Raw genomic sequence first — 26,022 nt, 5'->3', positions numbered from 1 at the left:
TCATAGGTCATTCCCAATTTCACCACCCCCTCACAACAAGTACAACTATCACTATTCTTGGACAGAATCTACTGTGAAGATCCTAGAACATGGAGGTCAGACTGAAGCACTCCCTGCACTACAGAAAACAAAATAGACCACATTAGAAGGGTAAAAGGAGCAGCTACACGCTGACCGCTTTGCCCTTCCCCAAGGCTGGTGTAGTGCCATACTAGGAGGTCTTCCCAGAGTCTACAGTACCTCAAGTGGGAAATGAGAGCCCAGGGTGAACATCCAGCTCCCCCAGCATTTAAGGTGACTTCTTAGGAGTCCCCAGTCTGATCTTCCCTCACAAAGAGCAGAGAGGATGCTACATGTTTTGACCATGGGAAATCTGTGACAGAGAAGGGTGGAGGGACTTGCAACCCTCTTGGCAGACCAAGTTCTCACCCACAGCACCCAAAAGTAGTCCCAACCAGAAGTTTTGCCCATCTGTAAAGCTAAGTCAGTGATGCAGTCTGAACAGGGAACCCAATGAACAGCAGATCTTCCTGATTCAGGTCATCAAAGAGACTTACCATTGAAGCCTGGTCTGTCCCCCAACCCCACTCAGGCAGGGAGCTGAGTCAAAACCCTCCCAATGCTGAAAGCAGCTTCTAGCCCCACCTGACCAGAGGTCAGGTCATAACACCTAGAAGCTGCATAGCCCAGCAATATTCAAGTGGAAAGTATGGTAGGCATGGCTATTGTCCACAAGGCAAAACCAGTGGCAACTTTCAGCCAGGGAACTCGGGATGCATGCCAGCTTAAGATCACAGAGAGCCTTCCTGGGCTTAAAGTCAGTTCTGCCCAGACAGGGAAGCTGATTCATACCCCATCCATGGCTCTATGTAGCTCCTGGCCCTGCCCAACCAGACAGCTTAACTGCAAATATCTAAGAAGCTGCTTAGAAATGGCTCTCCTGCTCTGCCCAAGAATGGGATTTAATTCTGACCTCTGAGTGTAGCTCCTGACCCTAACTGAACAGAAAACCTAGCTGGTACCTCTGAAATCTGTGTAACCCAGCATCTCTTGAACAGAGAGAATGGCAGGCAGAGGTGATCATCCAAAGAGCAAAGCCAATGGCACTATTTGACCATGGAACTTAGGGTACAGGTTAGCTTAAGTCAAGACCACAAATCCAGCTGATTCTCATCTCCACTTTTGCAGGGAAACTAATTTGTAGTCCTGCCCATTGCTAAATATAGACTTCAGCCAGCCTAGACCAGGGAATCTAACCAGTGTACATGGGAAACTGCATAGCCCACTTAGAGTGACACTTGAACAGAGAGCACAGCCCATGGCTTTCCCCATCTTCAGAGCAAAACCACTACCCTATCTAGCCAAGAATTCAGTGTATGGTATTGCCTGTTTTGGGTCCCCAAACAATGGGCCATACAGGACTTGGGGTACATTCTGCTACCCTGCCATGACAGGGAATCTAAATCATAGCCCATCTCCTGCTGAGTAAAGTACCTGTCCTACCCATCTAGGAAGCCTGATGAATGAACCCAGGCAAGTTCAGAGCATCTCCTACACCCTCACTTGGGCAAGGAACCAAGCCAGCAGGCCTATCCAACTGTTACCAGCTAGCAGCAATTCCATCCCCAACCCCAGAGCTCAGGCAGTAGCCTCACCCAAAAATAGACCCTGAGAGCAAGCTTCACCTGCCCCAGAGCATTACGAGTGGACATGTCTAGGAACCCAAACTGAGCTGACTGATAATGAACTGTCTCTGCTGAGACCACTTACTCAAATGCACATATACCAACAGAGGCTCCCAGATGGCAACCTAGGAAGACCCTGAACTCATCTTTTCCAAAGACACCCAATCTATGCCTACCTATAGGGCAGTTCTTCCTGGAAAAGAACTAAGGGCACACTGAACAGCTTCTAGACAACATAAGATAGAGGAACCACATAGAGAAGGGAAGGAGAGATAGGGACACAAAAATGACAGAAACACCACCCCGATGCTGTAGGCTACAGTGTGGGAAGATAGCACTGAGGGACTGTGAGCAGATTCATTTTTAAAAGCCAGAATTTATTGACTGTTTCCTTTGCTGTGCAGAAGCTTTTTATCTTAATGAAGTCCCAAAAGTTCATTATTGCTTTTGTATCACTAACTTTTGGAGATGTATCTTGAAAGAAGTTGCTGAGGTCGATGTCAAAGAGGTTACTGCCTATGTGCTCCTCTAGGATTTTGATGGATTCCTGTCTCACATTGAGGTCTTTCATTCATTTTGAGTTTACCATTGTGTAGGGTGTTAGAGAATGGTAGAATTTCATTCTTCTACATGTGGCTGTCCAATTTTCCCAGCACCATTTATTGAAGAGACTGGCTTTTTTCCATTGCATGTTTTTTCCTGCTTTGTCAAAGATTATTTGACCATAGAGTTGAGGGTCCATATCTGGGCTCTCTATTCTGTTCCATTGGTCTATATGTCTGTTTTTGTGCCAGTACCATGCTGTCTTGGTGATCATAGCTTTGTAATATAGCTTGAAATTGGGCAACGTGATGCCCCCAGCTTTGTTTTTCTTTTTGAACATTTCCTTGGCAATTTGGGGTCTTTTCTGCTTCCATACAAATTTTAGGAGGCAACCCACAGAATGGGAGAAGATATTTGCAAATGACACTACAGATAAAGGGCTGGTATCCAAGATCTATAAAGAACTTCTCAAACTCAACACCCAAAACACAAATAATCAAGTCAAAAAATGGGCAGAAGACATGAACAGATACTTCTTTGAAGAAGACATACAAAGGGCTAACAGACGCATGAAAAAATGTTCATCATTATTAGCCATCAGGGAAATTCAAATGAAAACCACATTGAGATACCACCTTACACCAGTCAGAGTGGCAACAATTGACAAGGCAAGAAAACAACAAATATTAGAGAGGTTGTGGAAACAAACGGGAACCCTCTTACACTGTTCATGGGAATGCAAGTGGTACAGCCACTTTGGAAAACAGTGTGGAGGTGCCTCAGAAAATTAAAAATAGAGCTACCCTATGATCCAGCAATTGCACTCCTGGGTATTTACCCCAAAGACACAGATGTAGTGAAAAGAAGGGCCATATGCACACCAATGTTCATAGCAGCAGTGTCTGCAATAGTCAAACTGTGGAAGAGCCGAGATGCCCTTCAACAGATGAATGGATAAAGAAGATGTAGTCCCTATATACAATGGAATATTACTCAGCCATCAGAAAGGATGAATACCCAACTTTTACATCAACATGGATGGGACTGGAGGAGATGATGCTAAGTGAAAGAAGTCAAGCAGAGAAAGTCAATTATCACATGGTTTCACTTATTTGTGGAACATAAAGAACAGCATGGAGGACATTAGGAGAAGGAAGGGAAAAATGAAGGGGGGGGGAATCGGAGGGAGAGATGAACCACGAGAGACTATGGACTCTGAGAAACAAACTGAGGGTTCTAGAGGGGAGAGGGGTGGGGGAATGGGTTAGCCCGGTGATGGGTATTAAAGAGGGCACACACTGCATGGAGCACTGGCTGTTACACGAAAACAATGAATCATGGGTCACTACATCAAAAACTAATGACGTATGGTGACTAATATAACATAATAAAATAAAATTTAAAAAATAAATTAAATAAATAAATAAGTAAAAAATAAAAGCCAGAATTTAAAAGGGAAACTAGAATATAAAGGAACTAACCCTCCACCAAGTGGTGGGGAATCAGAGAGGCTGGCACCAGTGTTTACATTATCCTGTTAATTTGATGGCAAAGATGGGAGCAAAATTCAGGCACCCTAGCCAGTCCACCACCTTAGCCAACCCTGGGCCCCTAGCCAACACCAGCCCTGGACACTCTGGAATACAGGGGAAAAAAAGTGTCACAGTTTAAAGAGCAACTAGAATATAAAGGAAACAGCCCTAGAATTCTATCAAGTGGCCAGGGAGCTCTGGAACACTCTCTAGGGCCAGAGGGGTAGGAGAGTACCATTGCTTACATTCCTCCTCCACCTTGATAGCACAGACAAAAGCAGGATCAGGGCACCCAGCCAGCCTAGTGCCTCAGTGAGCCCTGGGATCCTGGCCCACACCAGACCCAGCGGTCCTCCCAGAAAAGCCTCACAAGATGGCCCCCATGTGGCACATACAGGGATATCCTTGGACAGTGCCGACAATAGCACCAGCCAACTCACCAAGGTGACATATATGCAAAGTATCCTGAGGTACTCTGGGCCAAAAACCCACTATACAGAGAGACCCAGAACCCCCTGTTGAGTGCCCACTTCAGCTCCAGCCATCCCACCAGGGCAGTATGAGATGTCCCAGGACTTCCAGCCCACATGCATTACAGATCCAGCAAGGCAACCAAAGCCATCAGGCACATACAGTCCATAAGGGATGTTCTTAAAAAGGTCATTTTTTCAAGTCTAAGATAAGAAGCTGTTCTACTTAATTCATAGAAACAAACGCAAAAAGAAAAACAAAATGAGGCAACAGAGAAATATGTTCCAAACTAAAAGAACAAGACAAAAACCTCAGAAAAAGAGCTGAACAAAACTGAGATAAGCAACCTACCTGATAAAGAGATAAAAGTAATGGTCAAAAACATGCTCACTGGAGGGACACCTGGGTGGCTCAGTCAGTTAAGTGTCTACCTTTGGCTCAGGTCACGATTCCAGGGTCCTGGGATCAAGTTCTGCACTGGGGTCCCTGCTCAGGGGGGAGTTAGCTTCTCCCTCTCCCTCTGCCCCTCTCCCCCACACCTGCTCATGCTCTCTCTCTCTCTCTCTCAAATAAATAAAATCTTTAAAAAGAAAAACATGCCGACTGGACTGGAAAGAAGAGAGGATGAACTCATGGGAACTTCAACAAAGAGACAGAAAATATTTTTTTAAAAAACAATCAGACTTGGGGGCGCCTGGGTGGCTCAGTCGTTAAACTGTCTGCCTTTGGCTCAGGTCATGATCCCAGGGTCCTGGGATCGAGCCCCGCATCAGGTTCCCTGCTCCGCGGGAAGCCTGCTTCTCCCTCTCCCCCTCCCCCTCCTTGTGTTCCCTCTCTCGCTGTGTCTCTGTCAAATAAATTAATAAAATATTTAAAAATAAAAAATAAAAAACAATCAGACTTGAAGAATAGAGTAACTGAAATGAAAATACACTAGAGAGAATCAATAACAGATTAGAGAAAGCAGAAGATGAATTAATGACTGGGAAGACAGGGTAATAGAAAGTGCCCAAGCTGAACAGCAAAAAATTAAAAAAAAATTTTTTTTTTTAATGAGGATGTGTTAAAGGATCTCTGGTACAACATCAAGCATACTAATACTCTCATTATAGAGATCCCAAAGGTAAAAGAGAAATAAGCAGAAAACTTATTTGGAGAAATAATGGCTGCAAACTTCACTAATTTGGGGAAAGAAACAGATATCCAGGTCCAGGAAGCACAGACAGCCACAAAGAAAATAAACTGTAGGAAGCACACACCACAACACATAATAATTAAAATGGCAAAGATTAAGATAAAGAGAGAATCTTAAAAGTACCAAGAGCAAAACAACTAGTTATATACAAGAAAACCCTATAATAATGCTATCAGCTGATATTTCAGCAGAAACCTTGCAGGCCAAAAGGTAGTAGCATGACATATTCAAAGTGCTGATAGGAGAAAACTACAAACAATAATACTCTCCCTGATGCTATCATTCAGAATTCAAGGAGACAAATTCAATTCAGACAAACAAAAGTTGAAAGAATTTATCACCACTAAACTGACTTTACAAGATATGTTAAAGGGACTTCTTTAAGTAAAAAAGACAAGACAATAATTAGAAGAAAATTATAAAAGGAAAACTTTCATGAGTAAAAGAAACAAAACAAACAAGCGGGGGAAAAAGTGGGGGGCAAACCAGGAAATAGACTCTCAACTGCAGAGAACAAACTGATGATTATCAGAGGGGAGGTTGGTGGAAGAATGGGTGAAATAGGTGATGGGATTAAGGAGCACACTTGTTGTGATGAGCACCAGGTGTTGTATGGAAGTGTAGAATCACTATAAATTGTATACTGAAACTAATATTACACGGTATGATAACTAACTGGAATTTAAATAAAAACTTAAAAAAAAAAAGAATGAAATCATGCCATTTGCAACAACATGGACAGATGGATCTAGAAGTTATAATGCTTAGTGATAAGTCAGTCAGAAAAAAGAAACGCATATGATTTCACTCAAACGTGGAATTTAAGAAACAAAACAAATGAAGAGTAAGAAAAGAAGCAAACCAAAAACCAGACTTCTAACTATAAAGAACAAACTGATGGTTACAAAGGGGAGGTGGTGGGGGGGGAAGAGGTCACGGGTGAAACAGGTGAAGGGGATTGAGTACACTTATTTGATGAGCACTGAGTAATATATAGAATTATCAAATCACTATATCATACTGCTGAAATGAATATAACACTGTATGTTAACTATACTGGAAATAAAATTTTCAAAAAGACCTATATGAAAAGATAAAAATATTTTAGATTCCTATATTCCTTCCTCAATCCTTATGTTGAGTGGTAAAGTAGTTCTAAAATATTCTCCCTAGCTTTCCAGAAAAATAAAGACAAATCTAGACCTGTGGCACTAGTAGACCTATCCCATTTTGAACTGTAATCAAGTGTAATAAATGTTCCTCAATCATATCTGGCCCACACCTGTCTCATGTCTCCATTGCCCCAAAAGCAAACAGAAAAGCTACAGGTGAGAGATGGACAGTCATAGCTAGGAATTCCCTCTTGCCTTCCTTCTAGGGTGGGAGCAGGCGATGAGTTTCCTTGAGGAAGTGCCTCCTGCCCAAAAAGTCCTGCACCCAGAACACTGGACAAAGAATCTGGTCAAAAACAAAAGAAAATGATTTCTTGTAATTAAAGGAATGTAAAGAATAATTTTGAAAATAATTTAACACCTAATAGATTTAGGATATAGCCCCTAGGATGCCAGAGAAAGGAAGTGACACTGAAAGAAAAGTCTGGTCTACAAATAAATTCTGAACTGGCCCACATTCAGCCCTATGAAGACATAAACTTTTCTTTATCTTGAACTCAATATATAATACCCAATTCAAATAGAAAAATAATAATACTTTAAACAATAAAATAAACTGGAAACCAAACAAACAAAAAACTCAAGAGTTACTCCAAAAAAATAGGAAAGGGTTCTAAGAAAAGGAAGATGAGATTTAATTTTTTATGGTAGTTGGTTTCACTCTTAGAAGTTAAAGAAGTGAGAAAATAATTAAGCATCTCCATTAGACCCTGATGCCTAAAAGGTCCTCCTTTGACCATCAAAGCTTTACCAGCATAACAATATATTTCTTTACCCAAGAGTTAATATTATTTATATATTCACAATATTATAAAATACCATTTAATTCAATTTTTAAGTTAACCTGTAGACAAAGTATAAAAGCTTTTATAGAATTATAAATTTTATAAATCTTGACAATGGATATAAGAAGTGTTCAACTATTCTAATTTCTTATTTTTCATAGCAAGTAATCAGTGGGCATTGCCTAAGGTAAGTCAATATAATATAAAAAGATATGAATAAAAATATAAATATTATTAAAATAAGATCATGTGATACTATGTATTATGTATATATTATACATGCATAACTATGAAGTACATAGGCATATAACGTGTAATGAGATATAATTATTATATATTTCAATAACATATGTAGTATATTATTTGGTAACATATTTTAATAATATACCTTTTATAATATTATATACCATATATATGTATGCTATATATTTCATACTATATATAAATATATAATATATATATTAAAAGTAGTATGTAAGAATATATTTTAATAATGTGAATGTTGTTAAAATAATAAAAATATAAGAATATATACATGACAAACAGAGAGAGTGGACTAAATATATCATAGATAATATTAACCAACATTGCCTAAAGTTTATAAATCAAAACAGGGGGAAGAGCATATTTACTTTAAATAATAAGTTTAGCTACAAGAAGAGTTTAAACAGACATTATAAAGTCTTCAGTAGGACACCCTGAAGAAGATAAGGAAGAATTACTATCAATTTTTGCTTTTTATACTTATAATTAAAATAATTTTGCCATGTAAATGCATAAATTTTGTAACAAAAATTATAACAGTATCAGAAATAAAAATATGTGCTGCAAAATCTCATTTTTGCAAAAATATAGAGAGAGGGAGCCACAGTAACAGATAAAGACACAATGTAGAAGATACGTATTAATCAAAATGTTAATAGTGGTTTATCACTTCCTGAGAGGGGAGATGCCATAGATGTACATAAATTTCCTTATATGTTCCTATTTAACTTTTAAAAAGGGACAGAACATAAATTATTTTGTAATTTAAAAAGTTTTTAGTACTTAAATTTGTTTTTTAAAAAAATAAATAAGATGGGAAAATTGCAAAACCAATTACTTTACCTTTCAATGATGCATCTATTTGTATCAATAATTTATTTCTAATATATATAAAATATTTATAAATATTATAAATTTTTAAAACAGACATAAAATTTTCTTTTAAAGACTCTTTTGGAGGTATGAAACATTTTAGCTACCCTACAACCCAGCAATTGCACTACTAGGCCTATACCCCAAAGATACAAATGTAGTGACCCAAAGGGGAATCTGCACCCCAATGTTTATAGCAGCAATGTCCACAATAGCCAAACTATGGAAAGAGCCCAGATGTCCATCGACAGATGAATGGATAAAGAAGATATGGTAAGTATATACAAAGGAATACAACTCAGCCACCAAAAAGAATGAAATCTTGCCATTTGGAATGACGTAGATGAAACTAAAGGGTATCATGCTAAGTGAAATAAGTCAATCAGAGAAAGACAATTATCATATGATCTCACTCATATGTGGAATTTAAGAAACAAAACACAGGATCATAGGGGAAGAGGGAAAAATTAAACAAGATGAAACCAGAGAGGGAGACAAACCATAAGAGACTCTTAATCATAGGAAACAAAATGAGGGTGCTGGATGGGAGTGGGGTGGGAGGATGCGGTAAGTGGGTGATGGACCTTAAGGCGGGCACGTGATGTAATGAGCTCTGGGTGTTATACAGGACCAACGAATCATTGACCTCTACCTCTGAAACTAATAATACACTATATGTTAATTAACTGAATTTAAATAAAAAAATAAAATCAGGAAGGTGACCAAAAAAAGGAGAAAAAAAAGAAATAGTTAACTAACTGGATAAAGCAATGAGAAAGAGAAACGAGTATTCTAGGCAATAGGGACACCACAGGCAAAGATTGTGAAGGAAAAAAAGAATTGATAAAGTACCAAGACCCCAGGAACAAAAAGAAAAATCAGGTTGTCTCGATCTTCTTTCTCTGTATAGTATGTCTCCAGACATATGTAATGTGAACTTGGCCAGTCTTATATCAACACAGGGAATATGAGAGGGCCTTGCATACTGACTGAAGATAAGCATTTGAGAAAAATATGCTTCCTTATCCCTATTTCCACTGTTTCTTCCCTAAAGTCTTAATTACCTTTTTTCCTAGATCATGATAAACATCTTCATAAGGATATGAGACTGCCCCTAGTTTTGCCCAGTCCCATCTGTCCAACATAGAGATGCTACCTTGTTCCTCCCAAAGTATGCCTCAGATCAATCGTATCACTCTGCTGTTAAAGACTCTTCTGTGGTTCCTGATTGCCCACAGAAGAAAAGACATTCTCTGATCTAAACCCTACTTACAGAACTGTATTTTCCTCTGCTCCTTTCCAAGTAATCAAATGACTTAAGTGAGCATGCTTTATAAACTATGAAGGCTTATTTCAGAGGTGCAGATGGAATTTATACATATTAATGGCCTGTATAAACCAGGTGCCACTCCATGAGGCCCTGCATAGTTAATGGTAGGAAACTAGTAACAGAGAATTATTTTTCATTCAAAACCAGAAAACTCAGAGAGATTTGGCAAAATATCCAAAGTTACATAGCTAACAAGCCAAAGAGCTGGAATTCACTCACATTAAGATACACACTGTGATATCTCAAAGTGGAAGCTGTTTCTGCAAGTGCTGGCCTTGAGAGAAAGCCTAACGTGGGAAAGAGCACACTGGACTTGGCAGTTGAGAGGGTTTGGGTCTGTTGTGTGAACTTGGGCAATGTACTTGTTCTCAAAGCTTCTTTGTGACATAGGGATAGAATATCTCACATGGTTGTAGTGAAGACTAAATGGTATGATGACACACAATGTCACACATAACAATGTATTTAGTATTTGTATTTGTATTATGCTTTTTTAAGAGCAGTCATTAACTTCCTAGTTATGAACTATAAAGTAATGAAAATAATTTTCAATAAATCTGCCATGTTATCACCCAACTTGTGAAGAGGATTTTATGGTTTTCAAAGTTTATATACGTATGTCATCATCCTGTTTTATTTTCAAATAAATATGAAAAAAATCAGTCTTATGAAAAAAATCATTTATATTTTACTTTGGTTGGTACTTTGGTTGGGTTTAAGGAAAGTTTCATTTAGCTGAAGGAATACATCTTCATGAAGTTCAACTTCATTGGCTGTTCTCAATACATGTTAATAGTCCTATTTTGTGGAAATATGCTGGAACTATCTCCTCAGAATGTAATGTGCTAATTCATACATGTAAAAATGAGGTGACCAGTAAGTATCAGGTAGGCCCTCACTAAATGCAAAGAAGAACTTAAGACTTGAATATGTCATGAGCTTTAATATATGATACATTTTGAACTAAAAACAAAAGCCTGTTGTTACTTCTATGATTTTCTTTTGAACAATATAAAGGGTTTAGGTTTTCTCTTTAATGCTGTTTGTTCCGAAGTATTTCACTGTCCTCAGACAGGTCCCATGAAACCAACTGCAAATTGACCATTCCAAATCAATATACAGAAGTGTATTAAAATGTAATAAAAATAACCTGCTTTTACACACACACAAAAATGAATAGGGTGGGAAAATTGCTCAATGAATTACTTTATCATTCAACGATGCATCTAATTGTACCAATAATTTATATGTATTTATAAATATTATAAATTTTTAAAATAGACAAAAGTTTCTTTTTTATACTCTTTTGGAGGTGTGAAACATTTTAAAGAATTTTTATCATACTTTTTGCTTAATCACTGTTTTAATTTTGAAGCTATTTTATTGGTAAGATTATTTCTCCAATTTTATGTCTACAAGTGAAAATCTATTTGGGTTATAAAAATTTTTTTACAGATAATTTTTCATGATGCACTATTCTATATATTAAGGAATGCATGAGTATTTATGATAATTTATGATATTTTTGTTCTACTTCCACTTTTAAAATAATTGCAAAAGATGTTTGTTGTACAAAATACTCTTCCTTCTATACACTTCATATTTTTAACAGTAGAAAGTGTAATCCCTAATGCAAATATAAATGCAAATTCTATAAAATTTGTTATAACATTGAATGATTTTTAAATGTATAAATTTTTTTAAATAATAAGATGAAATAATTACATACCAAAGCAATTCCAGCAGAATAATGGTTAACACACATCTTTCCAGGAATTGTGGCTCCCACATAATCTGGATGATCTCTATAGCTAAATAAATAAGTATATATTTATAATTAATTTTAACAAACATTTCAAAGATGAGAATTCCTGCTAATAATTTGTCTATGGTCCATAAAATCCTATACTGAAGCAAATTGAGGTACAATCTCTCCATACATCTTTATTGTTTCAAATTAGGAAGACATTCTTAATTAAATGAGATTAAGCATGCTTTATTTCTTTTTTTTTTAAGATTTTATTTATTTATTAGTCAGAGAGAGAGGGAGACAGAGAGAGACAGAGCACCAGCAGGGGGGGAGCGGCAGGCAGAGAGAGAAGCAGCCTCCCTGCTGAGCAAGGGACTCAATCCCAGGACCCTGGGATCATGACCTGAGCCAAAGGCAGATGCTTAACTGACTGAGCCACCCAGGCATCCCAAAACATACTACATATCTAAAATATATCCAAAGGACCCAAGTTTTTTATGGCATTACAGTTATCATATTTAGTTAGGATTACTAAAGACTTTGATCAAAAACATTTTGATGAAAAGCATTTTGTTGAGTGACAGTGAAAAACAGTTTTAATATATGGATTAAAAATTCTCATTCTCATGTAGAAAAGCTTACCAATTTCTCATAGAAATGACTTCATTGTTCTATAACTTAACCTTATCATTTCTTCATTGAGTAAGGGCCCATATAAATTATCATATAATAATAGCACTATTCCCAAAGATTTTTCATAAAAATTATTCCATTTAATTCTCAAATCAAGCCAATGAAATAGATATTATCCCCATTGAACAAATCATACATCATCAGATGGAAAGTATAAGTAACTTTCTCAAGGTAACACAATTAATAAGTGCTAGTGAAGGATATGAATTTAGGCAATATGAATCCAGAGCCATACTCTCAACCATAAGTTATAGACACTCCAAACATGTTCTACCATGTTTAGAGCCCCAATCAAAACAAACATTCCAAAATGTATATAAAGAAATTATTTCAATTATCAATTGAAACATCTCCTCAGTTTCAGCTACTTCACTTCAATTGCACTGTCTCCCTACTGCTGCCTTTATTCTGTCTCTCTGATACTTTTTATACCTAAACCTTCCAGTACTTGTTAACAAGTATTCACTCTTAACATGAAACTTTGGCTTTCTTCCCCCAATGTTTTTTTTTTTCTTATGTTATGTTAGTCACCATAAAATACATCATTAGTTTTTGATGTAGTGATCCACGATCAATTGTTTTCGTATAACACCCCATGCTCCATGCAATACGTGCCCTCCTTAATACCCATCACCGGGCTAACCCATCCCCCCACCCCCCTCCCCTCTAGGACCCTCAGTTTGTCTCTCAGAATCCATAGTCTCTTATGGTTCATCTCTCCCTCCAATTTCCCCCCCTTCATTTTTCCCTTCCTTCTCCTAATGTCCTCCATGCTATTCCTTATGTTCCACAAATAAGTGAAACCATATGATAATTGACTTTCTCTGCTTGACTTCTTTCACTTAGCATCATCTCCTCCAGTCCCATCCATGTTGATGTAAAAGTTGGGTATTCATCCTTTCTGATGGCTGAGTAATATTCCATTGTATATCTGGACCCCATCTTCTTTATCCATTCGTCTGTTGAAGGGCATCTTGGCTCTTTCCACAGTGTGGCTATTGCGGACATTGCTGTTATGAACATTGGGGTGCATATGGCCCTTCTTTTCACTACATCTGTGTCTTTGGGGTAAATACCCAGGAGTGCAATTGCTGGGTCATAGGGTAGCTCTATTTTTAAATTTTTGAGGAACCTCCACACTGTTTTCCAAAGTGGCTGTACCAACTTGCATTCCCATGAACAGTGTAAGAGGGTTCCCCTTTCTCCACAACCTCTCCAACATTTGTTGTTTCTTTCCCTGTCCATTTTTGCCTTTCTAACTGGTGTAATCTCAATGTGGTTTGGGGATTTGAATTTCCCTGATGGCTAATGATGATGCAAGGGTGGTTCAACATTCAACATTTGCAAATCAATCAATGTGATAGAACACATTAGTAAGAGGAGGGAGAAGAACCACATGGTCCTCTCAATTGATGCAGAAAAAGCATTTGACAAAATACAACATCCTTTCCTGATTAAAACTCTTCACAGTACAGGGATAGAGGGAACATTCCTCAAGTTCATAAAATCCATCTATGAAAAACCCACAGCAAATATCATCCTCAGTGGGGAAAAGCTGAAAGCCTTTCCCTTAAGATCAGGAACACATCAAGGATGCCCACTCTTGCCACTATTGTTCAACATAGTACTAGAAGTCCTAGCAACAGCAATCAGACACCAAAAAGAAATAAAAGGTATTCAAATTGGCAAAGAAGTCAAACTCTCTCTTTTTGCAGATGACATGATACTTTATGTGGAAAACCCAAAAGACTCCACCCCCAAATTACTAGAACTCATACAGCAATGTGGCAGGATACAAAATCAATGCACAGAAATCAGTTGCTTTCTTATACATTAACAATGCAACTGTAGAAAGAGAAATTAGAGAAACGATTCCATTTACAATAGCATCAAAAACCATAAGATACCTCGGAATAAATCTAACCAAAGAGGTAAAGGATCTATACTCTAGGAACTACAAAACACTCATGAAAGAATTGAAGAAGACACAAAAAGATGGAAAAATATTTCATGCTCATGGATTGGAAGAATAAACATTGTTAAAATGTCTATGCTACCCAGAGCAATCTATACCTTCAGGGCTATCCTGATCAAAATTCCAATGACATTTTTCAAAGTGCTGGAACAATCTTAAAATTTGTATGGAATCAGAGAAGACCGAATTGCCAAGGAAATGTTGAAAAAGAAAAACAAAGCTGGGGGCATTACGTTGCCCGATTTCAAGCTATATTACAAAGCTGTGATCACTAAGACAGCATGGTACTGGCACAAAAACAGACATATAGACCAATGGAACAGAATAGAGAGCCCAGATATGGACCCTCAACTCTATGGTCAAATAATCTTTGACAAAGCAGGAAAAAACATGCAATGGAAAAAAGCCAGTCTCTTCAATAAATGGTGCTAGGAAAATTGGACAGCCACATGCAGAAGAATGAAACTCGACCATTCTCTAACACCATACACCAAGATAAACTCAAAATGGATGAAAGACCTCAATGTGAGATAGGAATCCATCAAAATCCTAGAGGAGAACATAGGCAGTAACCTCTTTGACATCGGCCACAGCAACTTCTTTCAAGATACATCTCCAAAAGCTAGCGAAACAAAAGCAAAAATGAACTTTTGGGACTTCATCAAGATAAAAAGCTTCTGCACAGCAAAGGAAGCACTCCACAAAACAAAGAGGCAACCCACAGAATGCGAGAAGATATTTGCAAATGACACTACAGATAAAGGGCTGGTATCCAAGATCTATAAAGAACTTCTCAAACTCAACACCCAAAAAACAAATAATCAAGTCAAAAAATGGGCAGAAGATATGAAAAGACACTTCTCTGAAGAAGACATAGAAATGGCTAACAGACACGTGAAAAAATGTTCATCATCATTAGCCATCAGGGAAATTCTTCCCCCAATGTTTTAAGTACTGTTTACACTCATTCTTAATCCAAGATAGTGCTACCAATAGATTGTGAAAATGCAAGGATGTTTGCTCTCACCACTGGTATTCAGCATCATACTAGAGGTCCTAGCCTGTTAAATAAGACAAAAAATAAAATAAAATAAAATAGAAGGTATATGGATTGGAAAGGAAGGAATACAGTTTTCTCTGTTTATGGATAATGTGACTGTCTACCTAGGAAATCGCACAGTATATAAAAAAGCTATTGGCACTAAGTGTGTTCAGCAGGTTTGTATGTTTCAAAGTTGATGTACAAAAGTCAATCTGATTCTTATATACTAGCAATAAAATATTTGAAACTAAAGTAAAATGAAACATTTACAATAGCGTTAATGTTATTTAAGGGTACAAACATGCAATGAGTAGTCAATAAGACCTAGAGATCTAATACAAGTATAGTAGATATAGATAACAATGCTGTATTATAATCTTTAAATCTGCTAAGAGCCTAGAACTTTATTATTCCAAGCACTAAAAATAAATGATAATTACATGACATGATAGATGTGCTTATTACCACTACAATGGCAATCACATAATATATAAATGTATTTATTAACATGTTGTATACCTTAAATTTACAATGTTATGTAACATTCAAATACATTTGAATAAAAAATTTAAAGATAAATAAGTAAATTAAATTTTTTCCATTTTGTGTTCAAAAAAGAAGAAAAAGTAACACTAAAGACATGATATTATACTAGGATATAAACTAACATAAATGTGAGAAAGATCTGCATCCTGATAGGACACTGATATATCTGTATACTGATAGAACTGTATACTACAGAACACTGATGAAAGAAATTTAAAAAGATCTAAGTAAATGGAAGAAAATACCAAGTTCGTTGACTGGAAGACTTAGTATTATTGAGCTGCCAGTTCTCCCCACACTACTGTATAGATTCAATGCAGTTCCAATCAACATTCCAGCAAGATATTTTATAGCAACTGAGAAGTTGAATCTAACATTTATGTAGAAAGGCAAAAACTTAGAATAACCAAAACAATTTTCAAAAAGAAGAACATATTTGGAGAACTTATACTACTTGATTTAAATAGTTTTTATAAAACTATAGTTTTTATAAAACTATAGTTTTTATAAAACTATAGTAATCAAGGCAGTGTGTTATTCACAAAAGAATAGACCAAAAATAGACTCTTACATATAAAGTCAAATTATTTGTTACAAAAGTGCAAAAGCAATCAAATGGAGAAACTATACTGTTTTCAAGAATTAATGCTGAAAAATTATTTATTCATATGCAAAAAATTGTCTTCTCTGTACCACATAGCATATATAATAATTAACTCTAAATAAGAAAAACTTAAAACTATAAGGCTTCTGGAAAAAAATATAGTAGAGAAATCTAAATTTGGGTGAGGCAAAGATATTTTTTGGTACAACATCAAAAACATGATTCATAAAATAAAAAATTGATAAGTTAATAATGAATTCATCAAAATCTGCTTTTTAAAACATACTGTTAAGAAAATGAAAAGACAACCCACAGCCAGAAAATATTCTGAAATCATATATATTATAAAGGACATGTGCCTGAATGTTTAAAGAACACTTAAGAGGAAGAGCTGGTCCAAGATGGCAACATAGGAAGATCCTGATCTTACCTCCTCCATAGACATACCAAATCTATGCCTATTTATAGAGCAATTCCTCCTGAAAAAAACTTAGGGCTAACTGAACAGCTTCTGTACAACAAAAGATAGAAAGGCAAGAGGGACTGGCAAGACAGAAGGAGACAGTAATGAAGAGAACCCCCACATCCAACACTGCAAATGGCAGTGAGGAGGGATAGTACTGAGAGACCAGGAGCAGATTCATCTGCCCTGGGGCACAGAAAAAAACAAACCAACCAACCTGTGTTTAAAAGAGCAACTACTACATAAAAGAGCCAGCTCTAGAAATCTACCAAATGTCAGGGGAGTTGCTGGAACTCTCTGTGGGTAGAGGGGCTAGCGAGTGCAATAGTTTACACTCTGCCTACAACTTGATCATGTAGATGGGAGCAGGGTCTGGGAGCTATAGCCAACCTGCAAGCACCAGGCCCCTAGCCCACACCACCCATAGATGCCCTGAGACACACAAAAAAAGCCAGGGTTTAAAAGACCAACTAGTATATAAAAGATCCAGCCCCAGAACTCAGCCAAACTGTGGGGGTGGGGGCGGTAGGAAGGAACTGCCAGAACTCCCTCCAGGAAAAGGGAGCTGGCAAGTACAACAGTTTATTTTCTTCTTCCACTTTGATAATGTGAATGGGAGCAAGGTACAGATGTCCTGGCTGGTTTACCACCTCAGTGAGCCCTGTACCCCTGATCCTACCAGCCCCAGCTGTTCCACTGGGATACCCCTGGTCAGTGCTCACTGCAGCTCTAGCCATCATGCCAAGGTGACACACATACAAAGCCACCTCAAAACAATCCAGGCCCATACCACTGCAGTTTCCAACAGTTTGCTAGGGCACCCCAATGCAGAACACTCCAGGACCTCCAACTGACACCTGGTTTGGCTCCAGTCATCCCAACAGGGTGCCCCAGAAACCTCTAGCCTATGCCCACCTTGGTTCCAGCTGCCCCACTAGGGCACCCCTGCTCTGAGCATCCCAGGATACCCCAGATTGCATCCACTTTAGCTTCTGCATCCTGCCAGGGCACCCTTTGCTTGGAGAGCCCAAGGACTACACCAACCCATGCCCACTTCAGCTTTACCTGTCCTGCGGGGTGCCTGTTGCTTGAAGAACCCCAGGAGCACCCAGCCCATGCCATTTTAGCTACAGCTGTCCTGCCAGTGTGCCCTCTGCACAGAACACCACAGGATCCTCTGGTCTGCACCCCATCTTGGCTCCAGCAGTCCAGCCTGGGTATCCTCTGAGCAGAGAGTCCCAGAATACCATGGCTTGCATCCACTTCAGCTTCAGCTATCCTGTCAGGACACCCTTTGTGTAGAAAGCCCAGGGACCACCCTAGACTGTGCCCACATCAATTTTAGCTGTCCTGCTAGGAGGCCCTCAGAATATAGAATATAGAGGTCCAGAATACCCTGGCCTGCACCCACTTCAACTTCAGCTATCCTGTCAAAGTGCCCACTGTGCGGAGAACCATGGAACCCATCAGCTTGAAATCACTTCAGATTCAGCTGTCATATCAGGATAGCCTCCATGCGTAGAGCCTCAGACCACCCTGGCTTCACCACCAGACCACCACCACACCCACTTGAGCCCTGGCCATCCCACCAGAACAGCCCGAGCACAGAGTGCACCATGGCCCCCAGCCCACTTCATCTACAGCTCCAGACAGCCAGCAAAAGTCAACAAGGGAAGTCTACACAAGGGATGAATATAAACAAGACCATTCCTTCAAGTTTAGGAAAGGGAGCTTTTCTAAGTCATAGAAACAAACAGAAATTCAAGAAAAATGGGGATACAGAGGAATTGCTCCAAAAGAAAGAAAAAGACATCAGAAAAATAACTAATGAAAGAGAGATAAGCAATATGCCTCATAAAGAAATTAAAGTAATGATCATAAAGATGCTCACTGGGCTCAGAAAAAGTGGAAAAACAGTGAGACCTTCAATAAAAAGATAGAATATATTTTTTAAAAACCAATCTGACTTGAAGAATACAATAACTAAAAAATATGCTAGAGAGAATCAACAGATTCCTAGCTGCAGAAGAATGGATCAGCAATCTGGAAAACAGGGTCATGGAAAGCACCCAAGCTGAACAGCAAAAAAAAAAAAAAAAAAAAAAAGGCATTTTTAAAAAGTGAAAATACTTTAAGGGACCCACTGGACAACATCAAGCAAACAGATATTCCCTTCATCATTAGGGCCCAAGAAGAAAAATAGAGAAAGGAGCAGAAAACTTATTTGAAATAATAGGTAGGGGCACCTGGGTGGTTCAGTCAGTTAAGTGTCTGCCTTTGGCTTAGGTCACATTGGGCTCTCTGCTCAGTGGAGTGTCTGCTTCTCCCTCTATGCTCTCCCTCTCTCTCTCTCTCAAATAAATAAATAAAATCTTAAAAAAAAAATAGGTAAAAACTTCCTTAACTTTGGGAAGGCAGTAGACAGCCAGGTTCAGGAAGTGCAGAGAGTTGCAAACAAGATGAACCCAAGAAGGCCCACACCACAACACATAACAATTAAAACGTCAAAAGTTAAAGACACAGAATGTTAAAAGCAATAAGAAAGAAGCACCTACTTATATACAAGGAAAACCCCACAAGACCATCAGCTGGACTTTTCAGCAGAAACTTCAGGCCAGAAGAGAGTGGCATGATATGTTCAAAGTACTAAAAGGAAAAAACCTACAACCAAGAATACTCTACCTGGCAAGGTTATCATTCGGAATTGAAAGAGAGATAAAGAGTTTACCATTTGAATAAAAGTTAAAGGATTTTATTACCACCAAACCCTTACAGTAAAAATGTTAAAAGAATTTTTTTAATGGAAAAAAAGCCATAATTAGAAGCAAATTATGAGGGGCACCTGGGTGGCTCAGTCGTTAAGCATCTGCCTTCGGCTCAGGTCATGATCCCAGGGTCCTGGGATCAAGCCCCACATCGGGCTCCCCGCTCAGCGGGAAGCCTGCTTCTCCCTCTCCCACTCCCCCTGCTTGTGTTCCCTCTCTTGCTGTCTCTCTCTGTCAAATAAATAAATAAAATCTTTAAAAAAAAAAGAAGCAAATTATGATTTATAAGATATAAAGTATGACAACATACATATATATATAAAATGTGAAGGAGGGAGTAAAAAAAAAAAACCATAAACTTTAAATATAGACTCTTATACACTTAGGATGTTATATGTGAACATCATAGTAATCACAGACCAAAACCTATAATAGATACGCATCAAATAAAGAAAGCCAAACATAACACTACATAAACTCATCAATCACAAGGAAAGAGATCAAGAGAGGAAGAAGACAACAGAGAACAAAAAAAACAACCAGAAAACAATTAAAGTTGCAAAAGTATATACCTATCAATATTTACTTTAAATTTAAATGTTCCAAATGCTCCAATCAAGACACAGAGTGGCAAAATGGGTAACAAGAACCATCTTTTGCTGCTTATTAGACTCTTACTTTAGGCCTAAAGACACATACTGAAAGTGAATGGATGAAAAAAGATATTCCATGCAAATGAAAGTGGAGGGGGGGAGAAGCCAGGGTAGCAATTCTTATACTGGACAAAATAAACTTTAAAACAAAGACTGTAAAAAGAGACAAAGAAAGGCATTACATAATGATAAAGGGAATCAGTCCAATAAGAGAATATTACAAATATCTATGCATAAGACACTGAAATATCTAAGTATATAAAGAAAAGATTAACCAATATAAAGGGAGAAATTAACAGTAATGCAAAAATAGGGGACTTTAATACCCCATTTACATCTATTAATAGATCACCCACATATAAAACCAATAAGGAAACAGTATCTTTGAACAACACATTAAACCTGATGGACTTAACAGAAATATATATACAGTACATTCCATACAAAAACAGCAAAATATACATCCTTTCAAGTGCACATGGAACATGCTCCAGGATAGGTCATGGTAGGTCATAAAATAAGGTCTCAACAAATTTAAGACTGAAAATATATCATTCATCTTTTCTGACCACAACAATATGAAACTACAAATCACAAATGTTGGAGAGGTTGTAGAGAAAGGGGAACCCTCTTACACTGTTCGTGGGAATGCAAGTTGGTACAGCCACTTTGGAAAACAGTGTGGAGGTTCCTCAAAAATTTAAAAATAAAGTTACCCTATGACCCAGCAATTGCACTCCTGGGTATTTACCCCAAAGACACAGATGTAGTGAAAAGAAGGGCCATATGCACCCCAATGTTCATAACAGCAATGTCCGCAATAGCCAAACTGTGGAAAGAGCCGAGATGCCCTTCAACAGATGAATGGATAAAGAAGATGGGGTCCATATATACAGTGGAATATTACTCAGCCATCAGAAAGGATGAATACCCAACTTCTGCATCAACATGGATGGGACTGGAGGAGATGATGCTAAGTGAAAGAAGTCAAGCAGAGAAAGTCAGTTATCATATGGTTTCACTTATTTGTGGCACATAAGGAATAGCATGGAGGACATTAGGAGAAGGAAGGGAAAATGAAGGGGGGGAAATCGGAGGGAGAGATGAACCATGAGAGACGATGGACTCTGAGAGACAAACTGAGGGTCCTGGGGGGGGGGGATGGGTTAGCCCGGTGATGGGTATTAAGAAGGGTACATACTGCATGGAGCATGGGGTGTTATACGAAAACAATGGATCGTGGATTAGCACATCAAAAACTAATGATGTATTGTATGGTGACTAACATAACATAATAAAATTTAAAAGAGTTAAAAAAATCAATTACAAGAAAAAAACTATTAAAAACCAAACATGTGGAGACTAAATAACATGCTACTAAACAACCAATTGGTCAAAGAAATCAAAGAGGAAATTTAAAAAAAAATGCATGGAGACAGATGAAAATGAAAACACAATTGTCCAAAATCCATGGCACTCAGAGAAGGTAATTCTAAGAGGAAAATTGATGGCAGACAGACCCACCTCAAAACAACAATAACAACAATAAAAACAACAACAACAAGAAAAATCTGTCTAACCTTACACCTAAAGGAACTAGAAAAAGAACAAGCTCACAGGAAATGGGCAGAAGACATAAACAGACATTTTTCCAAAGAAGACATCCAAATGGCCAACAGACACATGAAAAAGTGCTCAACATCGCTCAGCATCAGGGAAATCCAAATCAAAACCTCAATGAGATACCACCTCACACCAATCAGAATGGCTAAAATTAACAAGTCAGGAAACGACTGATGTTGGCAGGGATGCGGAGAAAGGGGAACCCTCCTACACTGTTGGTGGGAATGTAAGCTGGTGCATCCACTCTGGAAAACAGTATGGAGGTTCCCCAAAAAGTTGAAAATAGAGCTACCATACGACCCATCAATTGCACTACTGGGTATTTATCCCAAAGATACAAATGTAGTGATCCGAAGGGGTATGTGCACCCTGATGTTTATAGCAGCAATGTCCACAATAGCCAAACTATGGAAAGAGCCAGGATGTCCATTGACAGATGAATGGATAAAGAAGATGTGGCACATACATACAATGGAATATTATGCAGCCATCAAAAGGAATGAAATCTTGCCATTTGCAAAGATGTGGATGGAACTGGAGGGTATTATGCTGAGCGAAATAAGTCAGTCAGAGAAAGACATGTATCATATGATCTCATTGATAACGAGAAATTCTTAATCTCAGGAAACAGGGTTGCTGGACTGGTGGTGGGGGAGGGACGGGGTGGCTGGGTGATAGACATTGGGCAGCGTATGTGCTATGGTGAGCACTGTGAATTGTGTAAGACTGTTGAATCACAGACATGTACCTCTGAAACAATACATTATGTTAAAAAAAGAAGATAGTAGGAAGGGAAAAATGAAGGGGGGGAATTGGAGGGGGAGACGAACCATGAGAGATGATGGATTCTGAGACAAACAAACTGAGGGTTCTAGAGGGGAGGGGGGTGGGGGAATGGGTTAGTCTGGTGAAGGGTGTTAAAGAGGGCACATATTGAATGGAGCACTGGGTGTTATACACAATGAATCATGGAACACTACATCAAAAACTAATGATGTATGGTGATTAACATAAAAAATTTATAAAAATAAATAGAATACAGAAAATAAATAAAGAAAAAATCTATTTAACAAAAAAAAAGAACAAGCTCAAAGTTAGTAGAAGGGAGGAAACAATAAAGATGAGAGCAGAAGTAAATGAAATAAAGACTAAAAAAATCAACAGGAAAGATCAAGGAAACCAAGAGCTAGTTCTTTGTAAAGATAAACAAAATTAATAAACTTTTAGCCTGTCTCAAGGTACTTTTTGCCTTCTCTTTTGATTTTTTTGACCCATTGGTTTTTCAGTAGCCTAGCGCTTAAACTCTATATATTTGTGAATTTCCCAGTTTTCTTCTTGTATTGATTTCTAGTTTCCTAAAATTATGATCAGAAAAGATGCCAGATATGCTTTAAATCTTCTTAAATTTATTAAGACTTATTTTGTGGGAGGAGTCCAAGATGGCAGAGGAGTAGGAGACCTTAGTTTTGTCTCGTCCCAGGAATTCAGCTAGATAGCTATCAAACCATTCCGAACATCTGTGAACTCAACCAGAGATCTAAGAAAAGAATAGCTACAATTCTACAAATAGAAAAGTAACCAATTTCTGCAATGTAGGAGATGCAGAGAAGTGAATCCAAGGCAATATATGGGAAGATAAACCACAGCAGGAGGGAGCCTCCATAAGCTGACCAGAAAGTGATATAGCAGCAGAGCACAAAATCAGAACTTTCAGAAGTCTGCTCTGGTGAGGGACGTCCCGCCTGAAAGGCACTCAGTTGGTTAAGTGGGGCAGAACCCAGGTAGGTAAGTGTGGTCTGAGGATCCTCAGGGTCACAGGAAGACTGAGGGTGCCTGAGTGTGGTGGAGTTGTTGTTGTTTTTTTATTTCAAAAAGAAAAGAGAAAGGACCCAAATAAAATCATGAATGAAAGAGGAGAGATCACAACAAACACCAAAGAAATACAATTATAAGAACATATTATGAGCAATTATATGTCAACAAATTAGGCAATCTGGAAGAAATGGATGCATTCCTAGAGATGTATAAACTACAAAGCTGAAACAGGAAGAAACAGAAAACATAACCAGCAAGGAAATTGAAGCAGTCATCAAAAATCTCCCAACAAACAAGAGCCCAAGGCCAGATGACTTCCCAAGGGAATTCTACCAAATATTTTAAGAAGAATTAATGCCTATTCTTCTGAAGCTGTTTCAAAAAATAGAAATGGAAGGAAAACTTCCAAACCCTATGAGGCCAGCATTACCTTGATCTCAAAACCAGACAAAGACCATAAATACCATATGATTTCATTCATATGTGGAATTTTAGAAACAAAACAAACAAGCAAAGATAAGAGAGAGAGGCAAACCAAGAAACAGACTCTTAACTGTAAAGAACAAACTGATGGTTACAAGAGGGGAGGTGAGGGGGGGAATAGGTGAAATAGGTGATGGGGATTAAGGAGTGCACTTGGGTGTATGAAGTGCTGAATCACTATTTGGTACACCTGAAACTAATATTACACTGCATGTCAACTAACAAATTTAAATAAAAACAAATAAAAAGAGCCAGTCTGAGCCAATGTGAGCTTATAGTTGTGTGGTGTCAGCAATCAGACCACATACTTGCCCTCAGCCCATTTCTGGAGCTGCAGCCACACCAAACTGCAGGGCACTGTCTTTGCTCATTGTCTTGAGAGGCTTTCATTGGTACGTAGGGCCTGCAGTCAAATCAGATGCCTGCCTCTAGTCTATCTGCTGGGATGCAGGGTGCTCTCCCTGCCTTGTTCCGAGAGGCTTTTGTTGGTGGGCAGGGCCAGGAATCAGACCAGATGCCTGCTCCTACTCTGTCTGCCAGGGCTACAGTGACTCTGAGCAACAGGGCTCTCTCACTGTGCTGACCCTTGAGAGATTTCTTTTGGTGGGTGGGGCCAGCAGTCAAATTAGATGTGTGCCTCCAGTCCATCTGCTGGAGCTGCAGTGAAACTGGTAGTGTGCGTGGCCATATTGTCCTTTCCCTGGGGCAGTAGTCACTTTGGAGTGGCGCTGGTCCCTGCCGTGGCTGCTTGCAGGATGTGATAAAGCAAGAGCCACTTTGGAGGGACTCCTGCAGAGTGGGGAGGGTTAGATTGGGCAGATCAGCAGAATGCAGGAGCAGGGCACACAGTATTAGCAAGGTAGGTAGAGGGTGTTCACGCTGGTTCCCAGAGGTGTCAGGGTATTTAGGCTGGAGGTCGGTGAGGAAAAGAAATGGCACCCACCAACTCTTTTGTTCTTAGAGAAGTCTCCTAAAGATCCCTGGCCCTCCAGCACACATTCTGAGGTGATTAAGTAAATCTCCATGTATATCTCTGGCACTTTTCTGCTTCTATGCTTTATTTCAGTGAGGTTGTTTGTTATGCTGGCTCTTTAAGGTCAGGAACTCAGTTTCCTACTGCCCTCCAGGTTTCCCAGAGCTAAGCCCCCTAATTTTTAAGGTACCCGGAGTTAAGCCCCATCGTAAAACTCATGAAGTTAAGCTCCACTGGTTTTTAAAGCCAAATGTTACTGGAACTCATCTTCCCATTAGCGGTCCCCTACATCTGTGGTGCCTTGTGTGTGGTCTGCTCCTCTCCCTTCTCCATGATTGTGATGTCCCTCCTGTTTGTGGTTGGTTTCACCGTTTGGTTTGTGACCCGGTCTCCCCACTCCTACCCTTTTGGACATGGCTTCCTCTCTGTGAGTTAACCATGGAAAGTCTGTTTTGCCAGTCTTTAGGTCATTTTCTGGGTTAGTTGCACTGATGTGACTTTTCTCTAGGTGAGCCTATGGCACAAGGTGAGCTTAGGTTCCTCCTATTCTGCCACTGTCCCAGAAGTCCCAGCCAATAGCTAGGTCCTTGTTGCCACTTTATTGTTTTCTGGCTGCTTTATAACTAACTGCCCTGTTCATTTCTTCTTCTCTTGCTTTCTTCCTTTTTGATTTGATGATTTCCTATAACAGTATGCTCACATTTATTTCATGTTATCTTTGGTATTTATACTGTAAGTTTTACCTTTGTAGTTACCATGAGGCTTACATAAAACAAATTATAAGTCT

At 38.6% G+C, this 26,022-nt stretch overlaps 1 protein-coding gene across 21 annotated transcripts in view; it reads right to left on the bottom strand.

The window, feature by feature from the left end:
• LOC112834663 (disintegrin and metalloproteinase domain-containing protein 32-like) overlaps nucleotides 1-26,022 on the bottom strand; it is a 194,361-nt gene that overhangs the window by 109,224 nt on the left and 59,115 nt on the right. For all 21 annotated transcript variants that reach the window (XR_012381174.1, XR_012381175.1, XR_012381173.1 and 18 more), the window contains one exon: nucleotides 11,580-11,661. Coding sequence is in view for 16 of the 21 variants with exons in the window: in XM_073902495.1 (XP_073758596.1) it covers nucleotides 11,580-11,661 (82 nt within the window). In the remaining 5 variants the exon portion in view is untranslated. The remainder of the gene's footprint in view (nucleotides 1-11,579; nucleotides 11,662-26,022) is intronic.

Source organism: Callorhinus ursinus, unplaced genomic scaffold (assembly GCF_003265705.2).
Source record: "Callorhinus ursinus isolate GAN/ISIS: 27379988/994484 unplaced genomic scaffold, GSC_fseal_2.0 scaffold17, whole genome shotgun sequence".
NCBI classification, from domain to species: Eukaryota; Metazoa; Chordata; class Mammalia; order Carnivora; family Otariidae; genus Callorhinus; species Callorhinus ursinus.
Note: the sequence above shows the minus strand (reverse complement) of the source record. Positions and strands in the feature narration are given on the sequence as shown.